At 46.8% G+C, this 20,861-nt stretch overlaps 1 protein-coding gene across 1 annotated transcript in view; it reads right to left on the bottom strand.

The window, feature by feature from the left end:
• The window catches only part of LOC135824796 (hemicentin-1-like), a 42,019-nt gene that overhangs the window by 8,435 nt on the left and 12,723 nt on the right, over nt 1-20,861 (bottom strand). Inside the window, exons 3-4 of the mRNA XM_065337500.1 lie at nt 18,498-18,625; nt 11,608-11,773 (exon numbers count right to left, since the gene is read on the bottom strand). Of these exons, the coding sequence (XP_065193572.1) occupies nt 11,608-11,773; nt 18,498-18,625 (294 nt within the window). The remainder of the gene's footprint in view (nt 1-11,607; nt 11,774-18,497; nt 18,626-20,861) is intronic.

The raw sequence follows: 20,861 nt of genomic DNA, 5'->3' as shown, positions 1-20,861 counted from the left end.
AGTATCTGGTCTCTCCAGAAGTTCCAGAATGAGGTTACTGGCTGAGGGTCAGTGGGATGTGGATCGTACTGCAGATTGCAGGTAGCAAGAGCTTCACGCAGGGACGCAATGCGTTCCTCGCTCCACAACCAGTATGTGCTGGAGGTGCTTTGCTGTGTAGCACTGCTCTCATTTTTATTTTTATTATTATTGGTTGAATTGTTTGCAGGCAACCTGCCTACACTCAAGAGAGCACTGCATTTCACACAAATCCATTATCGTTACAACGATACCAATGGATTTGTGTGAAATGCAGTGCTCTCTTGAGTGTAGGCAGGTTGCCTGCAAACAATTCAAGTATAATGAAGCTGCGTGAAGCGTCCTTCAAAATTTTGATTATTATTGGTATTATTGTTTCTGTGTGTGGTGTGCTGCTGGGGTCGTAGGTTGCCTTGTATGACAACATGATTAGAGGCACCCATTGTAACAGATTCACTGTTACTACTAACACTAGGAATAGGATACACTTATCACCTGCTATTATCACGCTGCTGCTGTTAGGTGTTATGTCCATCATTGCTTGTTCATGTATATAAGAATGCATTATGGCAAGGATCATTGCTTATTCCAAGAATGACTACTGAAGTTAGTTGGACTGTTACACTGGTAGCAAGAGGATGGTTTTTCTTTTCGTCATGTTCGGGCTTTGCGCAGTGGCCGCATTAGTCGCCTACGGTATATTCGAGATTCAGAAGCGTCTGAATCACCTTATCGCACTCGGTCAGTGCGATGGATCAGATCAAACGCCAAGACGTGCTCAAGCTCCCAGCGGAGAGAGGCCACGCATGCGCCATGTTAAGTCTCCGCCTGTGTTTCGTGGAGATACAAGAGAGTTCAAGGAGTGGGCCTTCGCCATCGAACTCGCCATGAAGTCCCTGCAGCTGGACAACGCGGAGGAGCGCATGAGCTACGCGGCGAGTTTTCTGGAGGGCAACGCTCGTCTTTGGTTTATCGCCTCTCAGGAGGCAAACACGCTGTTTTCCGACTGGCCAGACCTGAAGAGCAAGCTGGGAGAAGTGTACGGCCCGGTTTATGACAGGGAACAGGCGCGCATCGACTTATTCGCTCTTCACCAAGATGAGACTCTTGACGAATACATCAACAAATTTTCGCGGCTTAGCTTACAAGTTCCCGAGCTTGATGACCACTCCAGAGCTATCTTGTTCACGCGTGGGCTGGCTCAGGGCCTAAGCGGTGAGGTACTTAGGGAGCATCCGCAACATTTGGCCCAAGCCATACGAGCTGCGGTCTCAGCAGACCAGTCGATGCGGCTAGCCCAAGCAAGCTACGCCAAGGCAGTGCGCGCACCAGGGCATCAGAGGCGCCAGCCTGGACCCTGGTCAAGCCAACCAACACCATCCGGTGGGAGAGAAACCAGGGAGCCAGAGGGTCGTTCAAGGCTGTGTTTCACCTGCAGGAAACCCGGCCATATTGCCAGATTCTGTCCAGAAGGAGGGAGGAACGCCACAAGCAAGCCTTCTTTAAACGATGGACGCCAGTAAGGAAGGGAGTGCGACTACTGGCGAACACGAGAGCACCCAGGAATAGGCCACGAATCAAAGTTCAGAACAAATTCAGCCCCTTAGCAAATGAGGAACCACGCCTCGAGGAGACCGAAATTCAAGCCTCGCCTGTCAAGCATTCGTCACCTGATACTGTTGGCCGGCCTAATGAAGTAACCGCCAGCACAGGGAGCATTTCCGCCGACAACGAACACGACCTAATGCGCGTCCAGGGCAAGATAAATGGACGTCGCGTTACCATGCTACTGGATTCTGGGTCAACCCACGACTTCATTTCAACTGACCTTGTCAAGAAGCACAACATCTCCACAACAACCGGTAGCGACGTCCTGAACGTCACACTTGCTGATGGATCTGTCCGCTCACAGCCTATTACGAAACGGACAGCTTGAAGACTGTAGTCGGCGACTTTAGCGAGCACCAACAGTTCCTAGTATTCCCTATGACGCGGTATGACGTGATCCTCGGCAAACCATGGCTGACCCGGACGAACCCACAGATCAATTTTCGTAACAATGAAATCAAGCTGGAGGGTGGATCCATCATCTGCCAACCGAGTGAAAGTGATGGCACGGACAAATCCAACCCACCGATCGAAACGTTCCTCATCTCAGGGAAGCAGGCTAGGCATGCAATGAGAGGTGGCGCAGAAGGAATCCTAGCGTATGTGACAGCAGATCCGGACGAGCCACAGACGGTGGATAGTCCGGGTAGGGAGGATCAGAAGGATTTCAAGGACCTGCTGAAGGAGTTCGGGGACGTCTTTCCCGATGAGCTTCCAAACGAGCTGCCACCCAGAAGAGGCGCAGATCACGAGATAAAAACGGAAGGAGCTAAACCGCCATCTCGTGCAGCATATCGTTTACCAAAACCAGAGATGGATGAGCTTCAAGCTCAGCTCACCGAGCTGCTCCGTAGAGGATTCATCCAGCCCAGCAAATCCCCATACGGAGCCCCTGTGTTCTTCGTAAAGAAGGCGGATGGAACACTTCGAATGGTATGCGACTGGCGTGAGCTAAACCGCATAACCATTAAGAACAAGGCATGCCTACCGAATATTGACGACCTCTTTGATACCGTCCAAGGCAGTGCGTATTTCACCAAGCTAGATCTGAGGTCCGGTTACAATCAGATTCGAATAGAAGAAACAGATATTCCGAAGACAGCAATAAATACCCCATTCGGTCACTTTCAGTTCACAGTGATGGGTTTCGGCCTAACAAATGCCCCGGCAACATTCCAAACCTTGATGAACAGTGTCCTCCAGCCATACCTGCGTAAATTCGTTGTGGTGTTTCTAGACGATATCCTCATATTCAGCAAATCATGGGAGGAGCACCTCGATCATGTCAGAACCATCTTAAACGCCCTCAGGAGGAATGAGCTATATTGCAAACCGTCTAAATGTGAATTCGGCCGGACAGACGTTCTGTTTCTTGGGCACCGGATAGACGGCCAATGCATTTCTCCAGATCCAGAGAAGATCAAGGCCGTGCATAACTGGCCTGTCCCGACGACGGTCACGCACGTAAGACAGTTTCTGGGATTCGCTAATTACTTTCGAAGGTTCATTAACCATTTCTCGGCCATCTCCAAACCCCTGGAGGAACTGACAGGGAAACATGTGCGCTTCGAGTGGAATCAGACTCGACAGGAGGCATTTGAGCGATTGAAGTCTGCTCTGCTGGATGCACCAGTGTTGCGACTAGCAAACGTCAGTCAGGATTTCCGCGTTGAGACTGACGCAAGTGACTTTGCTGTGGCAGGAGTCTTAACGCAGCAAGCAGAGGACCAGTCCTGGCATCCTGTGGCTTACGTGAGCCGAAAGCTGTCTTCTGCCGAACGGAATTACACGGCCGCCGAGCGAGAAACTTTGGCTGTAGTGTACGCCCTGCAGTGCTGGCGAGTCTACCTATTTCGCCACTTTCAACTCTACACCGACAACATGGGAGTTGTCTACCTCAGGACCAAACCAATCTTAACCAAGAGAGAGGCTCGATGGATTGAATTCCTGGCCGACTATGACTACACGGTACATCACAAGCCAGGGAATTGTAACATAGCAGACCCGTTGTCACCTCGACCAGACTTGGAACTGAATGGAATCGAGTTCTCTCTGGATGTGAATCAAGGAATTGCGAATCAGATCTCAGCAGGGTATGATAGTGACCCAGAGCTTTCGCCAGTAATCAAGCGCTTGATGGCTTGCAGCGAAGACGCCATGCATGAGCGATACGTCTGGAACAGTGTGGACCGGAGGCTGTACCTAGTAACATCGGGCGATGCTCGCCTCTGCATTCCTCGCGGTCCGGTACGGCTGCAACTGCTCAAACAGAATCATGATTGCCTGACGGCCGGCCATCCGGGGAGAGACAGGACCTACCTGAAGCTGAGCAGATACTTCTATTGGCCAGGCATGAGAAGTACTGTGAAGGACTTCGTTAAATCTTGCGACCGGTGCCAACGCGTAAAGGGTAGCCAGACCAAGGCAGACTGTTGCAGTCCCTTCCAGTCCCCGAACAGCCCTGGACAGACATCAGCATGGATTTCATCATGGCACTGCCGCTGACCTGCCGAGGACATAGCGCCATTCTAACCTTTGTGGACCGCCTGACGAAGTATGTGCACCTGATCCCGACGACTGTTCATGTTGACTCTAAGGAGGCAGCCCGATTGTACGTGGATCATGTGTTTGCTGCCCATGGCTTGAGCAAAACGATAGTTTGTGATCGAGATCCGCGATTCACGTCGGCGTTCTTCAAGGAGGTTTTCAGTATTCTTGGCGTGGAGCTAAAAATGAGCACGGCCAACCACCCGCAGACCGATGGCATGACTGAGCGTGTGAACCGTGTCATTGAGGATACGCTAAGAGCTTTCGTCAACCATAGGCAAAACAATTGGGATGAGCTCCTATCGCTATGTGAGTTTGCGATCAACAATGCCGATCAAGCGTCAACAGGTAACACGCCATTTTTCCTCAACCATGGATGCCATCCAGTTACTCCCTCGAGCTTATTGACGAAGCAGAAAGCTGGAGCTGGCATGGACACGAATGGTCCGCTGTCATGGCTGGATGGCCGCGTAGAGGCACTACGTGAGGCACAGGATGCCATCGTGGCGGCGCAGGCCCGGCAATCATTGTATGCGGATCGAGGACGGGTGGAGGACGCCCTGAAGGAGGGGGATGAGGTGTTGGTCTTCAGGGACTTCCTGCTGACGCCCGAGGAACGAGACAGGCCTTCACACAAATTAAGGCTCAAGTGGTATGGGCCGTTCAAGGTGCAGAAGAAAGTGGCCCCGAATGCGTACAGATTAGCTCTTCCAAGAATCATTCGGGCCCATCCAGTGTTCAATATTGCTGCCCTCAAGCTGTACCATGGCAATGAGATACCAGGCCGTACTCAGCCGGCACCTCCACCCCTAACCGATGCGGATGGCCATACGCGGTACATTGTCGAAAAGGTGTTGTCGCACAAGAAGAGAGGACGGCGCACGCAGTACCTAGTGAAATGGAAGGGCTACCGAGATGCCACCTGGGAGCCGGAGGAATACTTGATGGATGAAGCAGGAAACGCTATTATTCCGCTGAAAACCTACCTGGACCGTTTTTCATAAAATTGCTATTTAATTGGCAGCCACAGTTGTATTGCTAGTTTCTACGTGTTGCAATAGAAATGTAGCATTCTGCATGATTAGGATAGTGCTTCCCTGCCAGCCAGGCGTTATTTGCAGAGGACATGCACTGGATCTTGAGTTCATCAGTGTTGTTTTCGGCTACCATGCATTCCACATATCCATGCATGATCATTAGTTACCATAACTGTTCCTTCGAATTGGTACTGTTCTGACAGTTGAGAGGGGGGAATGGTGTAACAGATTCACTGTTACTACTAACACTAGGAATAGGATACACTTATCACCTGCTATTATCACGCTGCTGCTGTTAGGTGTTATGTCCATCATTGCTTGTTCATGTATATAAGAATGCATTATGGCAAGGATCATTGCTTATTCCAAGAATGACTACTGAAGTTAGTTGGACTGTTACACCCATAGGGGGCAGGCTTGTGATGGTGATGTTATTGCGGCTGAGGCTAGAGATGGCCAGGTCCAGGCACGATGTAGGTGTGTGTTGGCGTAGGTGGGTGGCAAAGGAGACGTGTTGTGTGAGGCCACGAGTCTCGCACAGCCAATGCAGGTCCTCACCTAAAGCATCAGTGGTGTCGCTGGGGTGCCACAAGCAGTTCTTGGCGTTGAAGTCGCCAAGGAGAAGTATCTCATCCTGGGGTCTTTCAACTAGCTTTATGGCTCTCTCCAATTCCATCACGAACTCTGCCGGGTCGGACCGCGGAGGACGGTAGATGTTCCCTACAACAAGGGAGGCTTGGCCGGTTGTTATTCCAATCCAAATACATTCCGCTTGAGTCATGGGAATGGGAATTGTCTCGTGTTGGCAGCTGTGTGGTATGTATGTGGCGACTCCTCCACCAAAGGTGTCCCGGTCCGCTCTTATGAGTTTGTAGCCGTTGATGGCGTACATTCCGTCGCTGTCCAATGGATCCGCCCAGGTTTCCTGGATGGCGATTATTGACGGTTGTTGCAACTCTGCCACGTGGCTAAGCTCGTCCATCTTGTTGAACAGGCACCTGACGTTCGAGCTGATGAAATTCGATGAAATTCGCGACCATTATTTTTTATTATTTGAATTTGAAGTTCTCCCAATCCTTTCCAAATAATAATGAAGTAAACTATTATTTTATCAGTGCTATATTCTCCCTATATTCGACTATTGCGATACTGCTTGGTGTGGCCTTTCTGACGCAATTCTGAACAAATTAGAAGTCCACCATAGATTTATACTTAACATTTTTTACAACAAGGATCGATGTTTTCCATCGGATGCCCTTTATTGACTTGCACACACTTCTCCTCTCTCCGTTCGTCATAAGCACCATCTCAGTACAGGTCCTCCCTCGTTAGTAGATAATCTCTTGGCCATCGAAAAAGTTATAACGAGACTTATCTTGTAGCAGGACTTGCAGCTTAAGGTGAAATAGGCACTACTTCGTACTTACCGGGGCTACCCTCGATACAACATAAATTATCGATGCTTCAACTCGTTATAAGACAGGGGCGTCGCACACGGTGCGGTCACTACGGTATTGACCGTACCAACTTTTGCCCCAAGTACCACATGAATCAATAAAATGCACTGATTTGGGCTCTAAATTTCCAAAATTTTCGGCTCAGCCATCCCTCTCGCACTTCAGATGGCTGACCGTACCACACTAAAATACCTTCCGACGCCCCCGTAAGATGATTGAAAATCTCCAACATAACTCTTCCTTGGATGCAAAGGATCGTCCATATTCACGAATACATAGACATCAAACGTTTCCTCGTTCTGCTTTATCCTACATGTTTTGGCCTTGGTCCTGCATGGTCAATATTATCTTATACTAAGGTTTTGGCACTCCAGGGAGCTGGGCAAAGGGTCGTTATAACGGATTTGATGTACTAACGGATTATGTTGTAACCGGACCTGTAAACAGTTGTATTGACCACGTTTCGCCAGGGGATTTCAGATTTATATTTACTAACGGGGTTTATGTACTAACCGGACTCGTTATAATGAGGGAGGACCTGTACACTGGTTCATAAAATATTTCTTCATAAAACCCCTTCACACATGATGAAGAACAATTGGTTTTGACAAGTTCAACCCGTAACGCGCTCATCCTGCGTCTTGTTAAGTCAGCCCAGTATCTAAAGTCCCCCTTGTTTTCCGGTTACTCTCATTGGTTAGCATTACCATACGGTCTGAAAACTTGTTTTTCTATTGGTCAGTTTAAAGATCTACTATCGCAACTGAACTAGACGCAATAATTATTATCAAAGAGCATTCTCGAATACCTGGGTGATGCACGAATTTTGATTGTGCTCACTTCCGTTAATCGTTTTTCTTTGTAATTTTCCATTCGTTTTTTGCTATAATTAATATTTGCTTTGTTTTCCTACCTTACTATTGCCGTGGCTGGGTGAACGACCTTGTCTCAGGGGATTCTGTCCCTGCATTAGCTATGCTTGTCACATGCTATGAGATTGTGTCTAATAATAATAATAATAATAATGGGAGACAAGTGGTCTGTACAGAAACGGAGGATGAGACAGGTGATCAGAGGATGGAAGAGCAATTGGATGACGAAACGGTTGGTGAGGAGACAGAGGACGAGGCAGATGATGGTAGTGATGATGATCGTGAGGATGACGAGCGGAATGAGGATGAGATGGACGAGGAGGAGTCGGGTGGGAAGGAGCGAGATGAGGCGGATGAATGTGTCCATCGTAAGAAGTCAGCTGTGTATCTACACTTGTTATCTTGTCCTGACTGTCTTAGTGTGTATGATGACTCTCATTTTTCTGTACTGTGTCGTGCGCGTTATGTCCAACAGTTGAAGTTGTACAGTGATAATGTGTTCTCAATATTGTCACGTGGTAGATGTGCGTTGCATCTGGCTGTGTTAGAAGCTTTGTATATCCGTAAGTTAGATCCTGAACTTTGCGTACAGAAAGAAAAGGTGTTGTCGCTACAATTGTTTGGTGTTACTCCTCGTCGAGGTGTTAACAATGTAACTTAATTTGCTCACTATGTTCTTGTCACTATTATTATTTCCTTCGAGTTTTGTGTTGTGCTGAACTTGATAATTTTCCACCTTGTCACGAGTGTTGTTATCTCATATCTTTACGCTATATAAGTTTTAGTCTTTTCAACTTGAGCCATTCCCTGTATAATCCTTGATGAGAAGGGACCGAAAACGTTGGGATACTTTGACAAGTGCCTTATTTTGACTGGGTGGTGGCGGCTTCCAGCTTCCAGCCGAGTCTCACGCGAACCGTGAAATATTTTTTATTTTTTTATTTTGACTGGATGTGTGTTTGCGTGGATACTTACGACCCAACACGTACCTTCGTTATTAAAGTATTATCCGCCTCCGACTTCTTGTAAAATAATACTTCCTCCGTATACAAAAACTTCGTGACTTCTTTGAACGGTGTTTTTGAGCAAGAACCTGCTCAACGAACGGCGCCAAAGGCTGTCATCGACAACTCAGGTCCATGTCGAGGTTAGTTTGGTTGATCCCAAACAGATTCTCCACGGCCGCCATGCGTGTGAGGACGTTGCCGACAGAAACTCCAGAGTCAAATGAAAACAAATAACACTTACTTGCTCAAAACTGACACAGTGACGAAGTGTAGCTCGTGGCTGGAACACGGACTCACGCGGCACTCGCTGCCTTGAAGCTAGCCAGGCTCGTACTTGCGGTGCGCGGCCCCATAGGCATAGATCTACTCAGCATGAGAACATAGATTTGTTTTGCTCGCACGGCAAGATGAAACATTTCAGTCGTCGAGCAACCAGCGCAGACTCAGGATCAGAATGTCGATAGCCTGGCTTTCTTCGCCTCTCAGACTCTCCAGTCAGACGTCTCCTTTGTCGCCAAGGGGAATCGCAGGGACCTCCTCGAAGCCATTGTAGAATGCTTGGGAGGATTATCCTGGCGAGAAAATGCGAAGCGTGTGGATGTGCTTGACGACTCGTTTAACGGCATAATGGAGGTCGCGGGTTGGAACGACTGAATATAGTCGACACTGATTCGTACACAGCTCTAGAGATGAAGGGGACGTAGCCAAAGTCCAGCGTCGGACGATCACTGCAGGTGACAAGAATCTGAACGAAATGCGGGCGAAAGCAGCGACTGTTGGCGATGCGGAGTCAGCGTCGTCAGGTGACAATGACATGAGCGACGAAGACTCTGAAAAAACTCAATCTCATTCGTCTGAGTTGCTTTTTATTAATTTTGTATATAGCTTGTAAACAGGTTAGACAATGCCACGAGTGTTATTCCAAGTCAAACGGAACCATTCCAGAGCTGTGCGCAGCTTTCAAAAAAAGTCACGGAGGTTTTGTATACGGAGGAAGTAATAATAATATTGTAAACCACACGCTCACATACTTTCGACAAACTTGGTAGCAGCGAAATGGGGCGATAATTGGTAGTGTGCTGACGAGAGAACCTTTATTTTTATAAATGGGAGTGACAACAGCAAACTTCCAAACAAGTGGGTATACGCCGCTTGCAAAGGAGATGTTGAAGCTGGTGGAGAGAGCAGACAAAATTGAAGGTGACAGACGTTTAAGAACTTCATTGGGAAGACCTTCAAAACCAGGTGATTTATTGATTTTCAACTTGTTAATGACGGTCCTAACTGTGGATGGGGAGGTCTGGAAGGAATCAAGTGAGGACAGAATAGCAGAGTGTTCCGCAAGAGATGGCACACACCATTGTGGGTCGTCACTAGGTGCGACAGTGGTAAAATGCACGTTGAGCAGGTTTGCAATGTCCCTAGTATCATGAGCAATACTGCCGTCTGGTCTTTGCATTGAGGTTATGGGAGCACTGGTGGAAGTTGGCTTACGTAGTCGCCTGACGAACTGAGAAAGAGACGGGTGGTCATTACTTGAGAGCGTGGACTTGATGCTGCGTATGTAAGAGCGATAATCATGTCGAGATAAGTCCTTCACGAGGTTACGCTGGCATCGTTAAGCAGCCAGGTTATCCGATGTCGGGTACTTCCTGAAAACACTGAATGCGTCGTGCTTCCGTTTCACAGCAGAGCGCAGAGCCGGTGTCATCCATGGAGGGTCTGATGAGGGAGACGTAGGCCGGTGCGTGGGAGCGTGATGCAGCAAATACAGGTCAAAGATGTATTGGAGTGTATGCTCGAAGTACGAAAGAGCAACATCGACATCAGGCATAACGCTGAGGGGTGACCAATCGTAGGATTGGATATGTTCGTTTATACGGTCCCAAGTTTGGGGTGGTGCTTTACGGAAGTTAAAATTATAGCGAATGGGGCGGGAAGAATTCCATTGGAGATATTGGGAGGGTGTATTGTTGCGCAAGGGATTAGTAGATAGAAGAGGGAAACGTAGAGAACATAGAATTTGTAAGGGGCCCGACAATCCCAGTGGAGCGCTGGGTTCTATGTCGCAGATTGATTTGGGAGAATTGGTAATGATAAGGTCGAGGCAGGAAGGAAATTGAAGTTGATTTGGACCAAGGGAAGTAAAGTTATAGCCTCTACAATAGGAGACCGTTACAAATTGCATCTCAATTTTGGGTGCAATACCAACAATTGTTTTACATACTTTGGGGAATATTTCCTGTTTCCTTTGACCGATTTCCACAAACTTGGGCATTCTGGAAAGCTCTGGCGACGAGCAACCCGTTTGGCCCAAATCCGATAGCAAATAAAGCACAGCACCAGCGCAACAAGCTGCAGACATCGCTTCAGCGCTGGACTTGCGCCGTCACACGAAGATCGCTCGCCATTTCCATCTCCATTATCCTAGGACGCCCAATTTTTTTCGTGAAGATGCACTGAGCTCATGAGAGCTTTCAAGACGTCTGAGCCTGTTGCTGAGATCGTAGGGCACTTGAAAAGGGGGAAACCCCTGGTCTGGATCATTTGATTTGCACGTAGAAATGCAAAGTGCCGTGACGTATCTTGCAGGCTTCGTAGCTGGGGAACGCAGCATCGTGCCGCGATCGCGCTTGCTGCATTGGATTCCTTGGTGTTTTCTCTTCGATGTACATACTTGGATTATCCCGAACGACCGATATTTGACTGAAATACGACGGTTTGTAGCTTGGTTGTCCAGGCGCACCAGTGCGTAAACTCGCCAACTTTCAACTGCATTTTTCTGCACTGTGCAGTGTTTTCCATAAGGTCGGTTTTCGCATCTGACGGCTCATATTATATTTGTTCTTAGCAGGAACCGGAGTCTTTTTCTCTGAAGAGAAGGCAGAATGTCCTGTGCTCTAAACGAATTCTAATAGAAGAAACAGACAGACTCCCAATTTCATATTTTCTGCAGTCCTTTTTCTCGGAGAAATTACAAAAATCCTCTTCTGGGTTATACTATTCAAACTCCCTCATATTCAGGAAACTTTAACTGAGAACGCCACAAACCAGAGCTTACCTGAATAACTCAAGTAAAACTTGACAGTTATGTCTCCAGCTAAGTTTCCCAGTTTGACGTTGTATACACCAGTGTCATTGTACTGGATAGCTGAAATGGTCAGTGTAAGGTTATCTGCTGATAATGAATACCTGGATGCAAACCCATTCCATGACGAATCACCAGTCTGTTAACATAAGATCACAGTCATCAAGCACAACTAACGTACGCATCCAATGCATTCTTCCCGTCGCTGACACAGCAGCTGCAGAGTCGTTTAATCAAATCCAGCAAATCCGGAATTAGTGCAACTTTCCCACTTTCCAGCCGTGCATCCACAGCCCCTTTCCTCGTGAGCTTATCTTTTCGATCCCTAACTCACATTTTTCACTACAAGGTTTTGTTTTTTGATTTCGGGTGCCTACATGATCTTGCAAGTCCTCTTTTCTGCACCTACTTTCAGTTTATGGCTAATACAGGCCAAGCATCCTGGGATGATCGCCGAATTACTCGAGGACAGGAACAGCGGCTACTGCAAGTGCCTTTCCTTCCTGGACCTTCCCGTCGTCAGTCATTGACATTTGTGGGAAGCACTCTTTAGAATGCCCTTCCCAGCGATATTCGCCTCCACACTGCGGCTTTTGCCTTTAAACTGGCTATGAACAGAATTAACTGTAATTTGTCACCAGTGTTAATCTTGCTCCTTCCTTGCTCGGCATCCCTAAACATTACTGCATGTTTTCTCTTTATGTTTTTCACTGCATGCTTACACATACACACACCCATTTAAATTATATACATAACTAGCAGCACCTGGCCAGCGTTGCCTGGCCGAACGTGGCATGCGGGTGAAGCAAGTACATGAACAGCACACGTGCTCAGCACGTGGTGGTGGCTACACGATTCGCACGCTTCGCGTGCTCAGTGCTTCTGTGGCTGCTTCCGCTAGCTACACGATTCGCACGCTTCGCGTGCTCAGTGCTTCTGCGGCCGCTAGCTACACTGTTCGCACGCTTCGCGTGCTCAGGGCAGCGCTGCTCCGCAGCGCTTCTGCGTAACACACAGACAACCACACAGACAAACACACGTCACAGGTGCCTATTCTTTATAAGTAAAGATATGTGCTTTGGAATTTTTCTTTTTAATATTTCCTTCTCTCATAATATTGTTCGCTCTTAGCAGGAAACGGAGGTTTTTCCTCTGGTGAGAAGGCAGAATTGCCTGTGCTCTAAACGAATTCAAATAAAAGAAAGAAAGAAACAAACAAGGTTGTTGGAATGTATAATGTATGATCATAAGGTCAAGGGACTAGTACATGTACTCCAAGTAGTTGTATCAACCATTAACAGCACGTGAACGTGTTGAGGTCGCGTATCATGACGATCCCATAATACAGATGCTCTGTTGTTACTTCCAATGCATACCTTTCATGTAACACATGTACATTGCACTTTGCATACATGTAATCTTTCATGTAACACATGTACATTGCACTTTGCATACATGTAATCTTTCATGTAACACATGTACATTGCACTTTGCATACATGTAATCTTTCATGTAACACATGTACATTGCACTTTGCATACATGTAATCTTTCATGTAACACATGTACATTGCACTTTGCATACGTGTAATCTTTCATGTAACACATGTACATTGCACTTTGCATACGTGTAATCTTTCGACGAACTGAGAAACTTACTGCATCGTAAGAAGCACTTACATCGGGCCTCCAGGCGGCACACGTCCAAGGTATGGCAATATCGCGCCCTCAGTCGGGAATGTAGCATCATGTCCCGTCGCTTGAAGCCAGCCTTCTGCCTCCAACAATTCCAGGCTTCCCATCGCAACCCGCGGTATCAGTGACAGCCCTTTCCCAAAGATTCTCTCCTCTTTTTCGCAACTTTTTGTTGTTTTGGAAGAAATCACAACTTTCGCAACTTTCTTCATTTTCACAAACTGCTTCGCAACGTTTCCGCAACTGTGTGCAGAGAAGTGCCGTGGAGGATACCAAAGAAGTGTCCGTGATGCTCCGCTTCAGCAAGAAGTGTTAAAACATTCCATCATATCATCATGACAAGTGTACTTCGAGACGTACAGTAAGATTGGGCGCCGGAATGACGAAGAGTCCAGGGGCTCAAGGCATATTTTTATTTTGTTTTTTAGTTTTATTCTTATTTTACTATGGAATTCCCAACAGGCGTCATCGTCTTCTTCCAGGTGGTAGTAGTAGTAGAATTTATAAGTTACTAGGGAACTCCCAACAGGGGTTGCCTTTTTACTGGGAACCCTAGGAATGACTTGGTGCTTGTGACAAATGCAGAAAGGGGCTCAGCTTGACGACATCCAGGTGAAAGCATGTTCCATCTGTCTGCTGCCAAAAATGAAATAGCATTCAGGCCGTAACGAGACGTAGCTCTGGGAAGGTTCAGAGCGGCTGAAGCTTGACCGCGGGTAGCAGCATTTGTGCGGCATGATGCAGAGCGGGGGTAAATATCGTGCTTAAAAGAGGACTGGTGCAACGAGATAGACACCTAAAAACAAACACAAACAGCTTCAAGTTTACACGGCGAGAGAAAGTATACAGGTTATATTTGGTGAGAATACAATCGATAGAAGTATACTGATCATGGCCAAACACTCGCCTTAGGCAAATATTGCTGGTTGACTCAAGTTTGTCTCGGAGTTTAGCAGACAAGCAGTGAACATAACATGTGCTGGCATAGTCCAAGGTACTCTGGACAATTGTCAGGTAAAGCATGCGGCGGCCGGTCATGGAGACATCGCGGCGCCCGTGGCGAAATGAGGCAACCTTGCACTGTGCCTTTGCGCACACACGCTCCACCTGCTGCTCGAGCTGAGCGACGAGTCCAAAAGGAGGCCAAGGTACAGAACATGGCTGTACTTGGTGATTACGGTGCCTTTGCAGGTGATGCTGGGGAACACGTGCAGGTGCGCAGCAGGTCGTCTGAACAGCAGTAGCTGAGACTTTTTGGGATTCAGCTACAGTCCCCATTTCCTGACGAAGTCCTCCAGATTCAAGAGATCTGTCTGCAGCATTCTGAGCACGGTCGAAGCCTTGAGACCAATGACGTAGAACGCGATGTCATCCACAAACAGGAGAGCACAGCAATGTTGAAATTTCTGAGGGGTACGGCGGATATAAATGCAGAAAAGTAAGGGACCTAACATGGAGCCTTGTGGTACACCACGTGAGCAGGGCTTTGTACTGCCTCGGGCATCGCCGACAACGACCTGCTGGGTTCTCCCAGTAAGGTAGTCTGCGAACCAACGCAATGCCACACCTCCGACGCCAACTGAAGCCAGTTCCTGCACGAGCTTGCTATGCTGAACGCGGTCAAAGGCCTTGCTCATGTCCACAAACATGGCTCCAGACAGCTGCTTCTTGTCCAAGGCATACTGCCAGTCGTTCATTGCATACGCCAAAATGTATTCACAGCTGTGATTGCGTCTGTAAGCAAATTGCTCCTCCGGTAGCGCACCGAGTTCCGGATGATTGTCGAAGAATGCTACAAGTTGTCGGTGTACTACCTCCTCAAGCACTTTGGATATCACTAGCATCCTTGCAAATTCACGATGGAGGACGGGAGCACTTCTGGAGCTCCTGCTCCTGCCTCATTTATGTTTAGGGTCCACAAGGACTGGCCTTTGGACCATGTATTTTTTATCAAGGAGCTGTCTAGACTTGGTGTTCAGCCCTCCGAACTCAGCCAACTGGACCTAAACCTGAAGCCTGGCTGGTGCAATGTCACCTTCGTCACCCAAGGAGTTCGCGACCGCCTGTGGACGTCAGAGGAAGAATTCGTATTTGCCAGTAAGAATGTCGAAGTTGTAATGGGAGGCATGTCAGTTACAACTCTCCATGTATTCGGATGCCCCCTGTCATTGCAAGGTCAATGGCAAGCCTAGCACAAGATCAGCTGGGACGCGCAAGAACCAGACCCCCGCAAGCACGTACATACACACACTGTTGAAGATGAAAACAGCTGCGACAAGGTCAAGTCGTCGGCGGATGAGCTCCCGGAAAATAGAAGCTGGGAAGATGTCGGCTCCGAAATGGAAGACGAGAACAGTGGCTCTGATTCTGAAGCTTTCACAGATGTTTGTACCAGGAGGCAAAGGAAAGCCAAGAAGCCCATCAGAATCCGCTCACAGCCGAGGATCTGGCGCCGTAGCCCATAGATTGATTCTTCGCTCGCACGATTGTTCTTTATCTTCGTTTTGATTGCTTTGTATTGTGTTACGCAAGTTTTCTCCTATGCATCACCATTTTCACCAGGCACCGTACCCAACAAAATAGGTCAACCCCCTCGACAATTGCATTCCTAAATGAGCCATCAGATGCAAAAACAGACCTTATGGGAAAAAATTCATATTTGTGCTTGTGGTGTACCCGTGTACATCGTACATATTTGCACTCTCATGTTCATATTATGGTACTGCATCTCCTTGCATGGACGTGCGTACAACCTTACAGCATACTACTCATACTATGCATACATGTGTGTACTCCGTGCCCATAATCGACAGTGCATGTCTCTTGTTGCTGGGCAGTCTTTCCTTGGTAGTTTCCTGACGAGTCGTCCTCTCTCAGTCCTTCGTTGCATTATTCTATTTCAATATAACTAATCATCACATAGGCTTGATGATACCACAGTGCTAGTGATATTATCTGAAAGCTAGGAGCATCAGGAGTGGTATGCAAAAAACTAGAGTTGGTTTGGACTCAGCGCCCGAAACTCTACAGGCTATCAAATTTTCATTTTTTCGTGGAGTTCCTCTTTAACTGTTGCGTACCTTTTAGATTGTTTTCCCACCGTCTCCATCGCTTGACATAAAGTAATCTATGTCACTTCAGCTCATCCCCCTTATTGCGCTATTAAAATTGTTGTCTCCTCGTCGAATATTTAAATACACAGTTCTAGCAACACGCGACTCAACTACTTTGCAATTGACACGCTTAATCCAGGATATTTACGGATATCGTAACCTGAAGAAGCATGTAGGTCTTGTCTTTTTTGATCTGTCAAAAGAGTTTGATACAGTCTGGCATCGAGGCCTACTTGCAAAGCTTGAGCACATTTTTCTAGTACGTGGTACAGCTCTGCAGTGGCTGTCGTCATATTTGTCGTCCCGTCATCAAACTGTCCGTGTCGCTGCTTCCTTGTCCGATCCTTCACCTGTAGCGTCTGGTGTTCCACAGGGGTCCATACTGGGTCCACTCCTTTTCCTAACTTATGTGAACGATCTGCCCTCTCTAGTTCCAGACGTCAGCCTTTTTGCTGATGACACTGCACTGTTGTGCTCTGACAGCTCGCCGTCCAACCTCGTTACCTCCATGCAGACCGGCATTAACTCCACCATAGCATGAATGGAAGCTTGGAAGCTGAGGCCCAACATCGCGAAGACCGAAGCAATGTTCATCAGCCCATCACCGCCTACTCAGCCGTTGCACTTTCCAGGAGCCAATGCTAACGTTAAAATTGTTCATGAACACAAACACCTTGGTGTTATATTCGACAGCCATATGTCCTGGTCCCCACAGGTCCAGTCAGTATGCAAGCGAGCTAGCTCCTCCCTTGGCATGTTGCAACCTCACTGCCACCATTTAAATGACCATTGCCGAAAATTGTTCTTTACGTCGTATATTCTACCTATATTTGATTACTGTGACACAGCGTGGTGCGGTCTGTCTCAGGCCCTTGTTCAAACTCTGGAAATACACCAGCGTCTGCTTCTAAATATCCTGTTTCGCAAAAATAAAACATTCTCCTCCCAACGTCTCTACAGTTTAGCTTCAGTATCTCCCCTCTTAGAGCGACACCAGCAACATCTTTGCATCCTTGTACACATGATCTTGTTAGACCTGGCTCCAAAACACTTTGCTAAGTATAACTGGTTTGTGTCCACCAGATCAACACGTCATTCCTTCTCATTACCCCGTGCCAATACCTCCCTGTTTCTGAAATCTCCTATCTTCTCTGCGTACACTCTCTGGTCTTCCCTGCCAACTAGCCTTAAAGCATGCACAGACATTAAGGAGTTCAAGCTTCAGCTTCTTCGTCCTAAATAATCTCACCATTTTCGTCATGCCTCCCCTTGCAGTACTCTCTTTGTTTCTCTCCTTATTATTCAGTTCGCCGTGGTTGGCTACCACCCGACGTCTCATATATATTGGCAGTCTTCTGACGAGCCAGGAGATGTTGAATTAATAATAATAATAATAATAACACTATTAGTGTCTCATTTCACTTCTTATGTCTCACCTTTCTTCTTTCTATTTTAGCACTGTGTTTTGCTCTCGATAAACATTATTGAATGTATACTTAATCATTGTTCAGCATTTACTTTTATGTTTATGTATCTATGTCATTCGGATCTTCCCAAGTTCTACAATGTACTGTTGAGATACCGAATTCAAATAAATCAATACCATGTATATTCTTCAGTCACGACATGCCATCCATGAATGTGACATGAAAAGTGATTTTGAAACATTTCGTGACTTCTTTCTTGTGTGGCTATCACAGCAGAATGTTTTTAATCTTTGCTGATATTTGATGCTATTTAAAAATTGGTTTCTCAGCTTCGATTATTTCGATTTCATGAAGGAAGATAACGTTATATCGACAACTATACCCCTGGGTCCATTTGAACCCCAAAAAACGGAATGATGGTTAACAGGACTAGCTGATCAGCTGAATAAAATAAAAGTTTATTTCTCCCATTTGGAAACGTATAAATGTCAGGACTATTGTTTATGGCTGGCAATAACCCTTCATATGTACATTGTTGGCAGTATCAAAGACATGCTATGAGATATTGATACCATAATAATAAAATTTAATAATGTCCCTTATGGATTGGGAGAATTTATAAAAAATACCTTTGTCCATGTGATGTTGTTTGGCGGCACAGCTGGAAAACCGGGTGATGAATATTTGACCACCATGTCAACTGAGGAATCTTTATAACCGATCAAATGCCCAATCAGGGGAGTTGCGACTGGTAGAGCTGGGAAGAAACACAAAAAGGCACCATGCTACGATTATGTCAGCTATCCTAAGTCAGAAATAGTGGTTGCGACTTCGGCGATGATTTGTTTAGGAATAAATTTGCTCCCACACTGGACCTCCCGCTGTTATGAAACCAATACTTCTCAAGTGCACAAAGGCCTTCTCGCTTGTGACATTGTGTTCGTGTTAATGCAGTTGTATCTCGACACCGACGTACCGCTGATGTTTACAACGTGGTATACACTACATGCGCTATGTGCGATTTGCTGTGTGCGCTGTAGTTGTATGTTGTATGTGTATGCTTTTCTGATATACGCTGTTATTTTCACGCAATAACTACTGGTGGTTTTAGTGTTGGTTATATTCGATCAAGTGAAATATACTGTTGAAGAGTAAATAGTTGTCCTCGTGCCGTGTGGTTGTTCGTTCCTGATTTTTAGAGAATCACAAGGGTTCATAACATTTGGCAACCGTGCCACGATCGAAGTGAGCATTGCAGAGGAACTACATAATTAGGAAGCTAGCTTTATCGCCAACGGAATTCGGTATGGATTTGAAGGCGATAGGTTGATGGAATACGTGGAGAAGAGGCCCCGACAGTGCGAGGAGCGTGAAGAGCGCAGTGCCAGACGGCAAGAGGGTGCGCTCTGCATAGAGTTTGACGAAAAGCTCAAGGAGATTAACGAGCGCATCGCCAGGGTGTATGAGGGTGATGGTAACGCCGCCATTGTGAGGTCGATGGGAGGTACTGTGGAAGCTCCCTGTCACAGCGGTGGGCGTAGGCCTTTAATGAAAGTTCCTACATAAGATGGAAGGCAGCCACCCGTTATTTATTTATTTCACTCAACTCGTGGTCCATGACCAATTGGCACGCAAAGTGCGAGAGAGGGGTGATAGCCAATCACGGCAAGAAAGGAAAAGAAAAGAATAAAGAAAAAGAGAAGAAAGAAGGATAGACAAGAATCCAGCAAGGAGATCCTAGCGTACCATCGTACTACCTTATGCGATCGGAGTGCATGTTTTAAACCTGGAAAGACATTTGGATATATGCTGAGGAAGGTGCAGCCAAAAGCTTCAGGACAAAACAGAGGAGAGTTGGTAAATGCGGCTGAATTAGCACGAGGAAGTGAGAGACTATCACGAGTGGACCGGGACAGAGAAAACCAATTGAATATGGAGAGATGAATGGGAATTTTACCTAGGCGAATTCTGTGGATAAAAATGCAAAGCTGCTGTTTGCGATTATCTTGTAGTGGCTGAGTATTGCTTAAACAATACAGCTCAAGACTAGGAAATAAACGCTGCTTGTTAAACAATATCTTAAGAAGAGATTTATGTTGGATTTCAAGTTTGTTCACAAGATGCTGACTTAGAGTACACCAAGACTGACATGCATACTGGAAAATAGGTAATAGATACTTCTTCCTCCGCGTCATCGAAATTGTCGCAGTTTGACTTTTGATATAAAACGGGGTATTTACTCACCAGCACTTGTACCAGAGGCATGGAATCAGACATAGGCGATAGTCATCAGTATAGGGTGACGCCAAAGTTCTATTTTCTGTTATTGGAAGCTGGAATTTTTGAACTAGACGCAATTTCTTCGCTGATGTCGCTGCGATGGTAATTTCGACTCGCTGAGATCAGTCAGGCGTTGCAGCCTTCACATTTCTCGTGCTTATGGCCATTCACTCAAGCCGCATCACTGCTTTACCTTAGCTGGGGTGAGAATGACTTCGTGGAACAAGTGGCAGCGCTTGGAGAAACATCGAGGGGTCAGTAAACTAAATGCCTGCAACAGCGATAAAATTTGTCGCTCTGGCTGAGACACTCAGTACATGATTGTACCTGCAAGAGCCGTGTAGACTCTACACGTAGTGCTAGTGATGCACGCACAGGTGCCGTACCATGGTATACCAGTGATGCTGAAAAAGACGGCGCGCTGGACGTGATAGTACACTTACCTGCATGAGCTGTGACCACACAGCTAAAATAAATGGACATGCCATGGCTAAAAAAAAGTTCATTTCAAGATCGAGGTGATTCCGCCGACGGTAATCAAGCGACCTCGCAACGATCGTGTGTTCTTACTAGGCTTCGTTGGTGGTGAAGTAGAAATCATCCAGAGCTAGCAGACGACAAGCATAGCAGCTCTTGTCCTGTGGAGAAATTCAAAGCGTTTGAGATGAGGCGCGACCAACTTTCAACCTTCCTTGAAATATTTCGGAACGATA

Source organism: Sycon ciliatum, chromosome 9 (genome assembly GCF_964019385.1).
Source record: "Sycon ciliatum chromosome 9, ocSycCili1.1, whole genome shotgun sequence".
Lineage (NCBI taxonomy): Eukaryota > Metazoa > Porifera > Calcarea > Leucosolenida > Sycettidae > Sycon > Sycon ciliatum.
The sequence above is the reverse complement of the archived record's forward strand: the minus strand, read 5'-3'. Positions and strand labels throughout refer to the sequence as shown.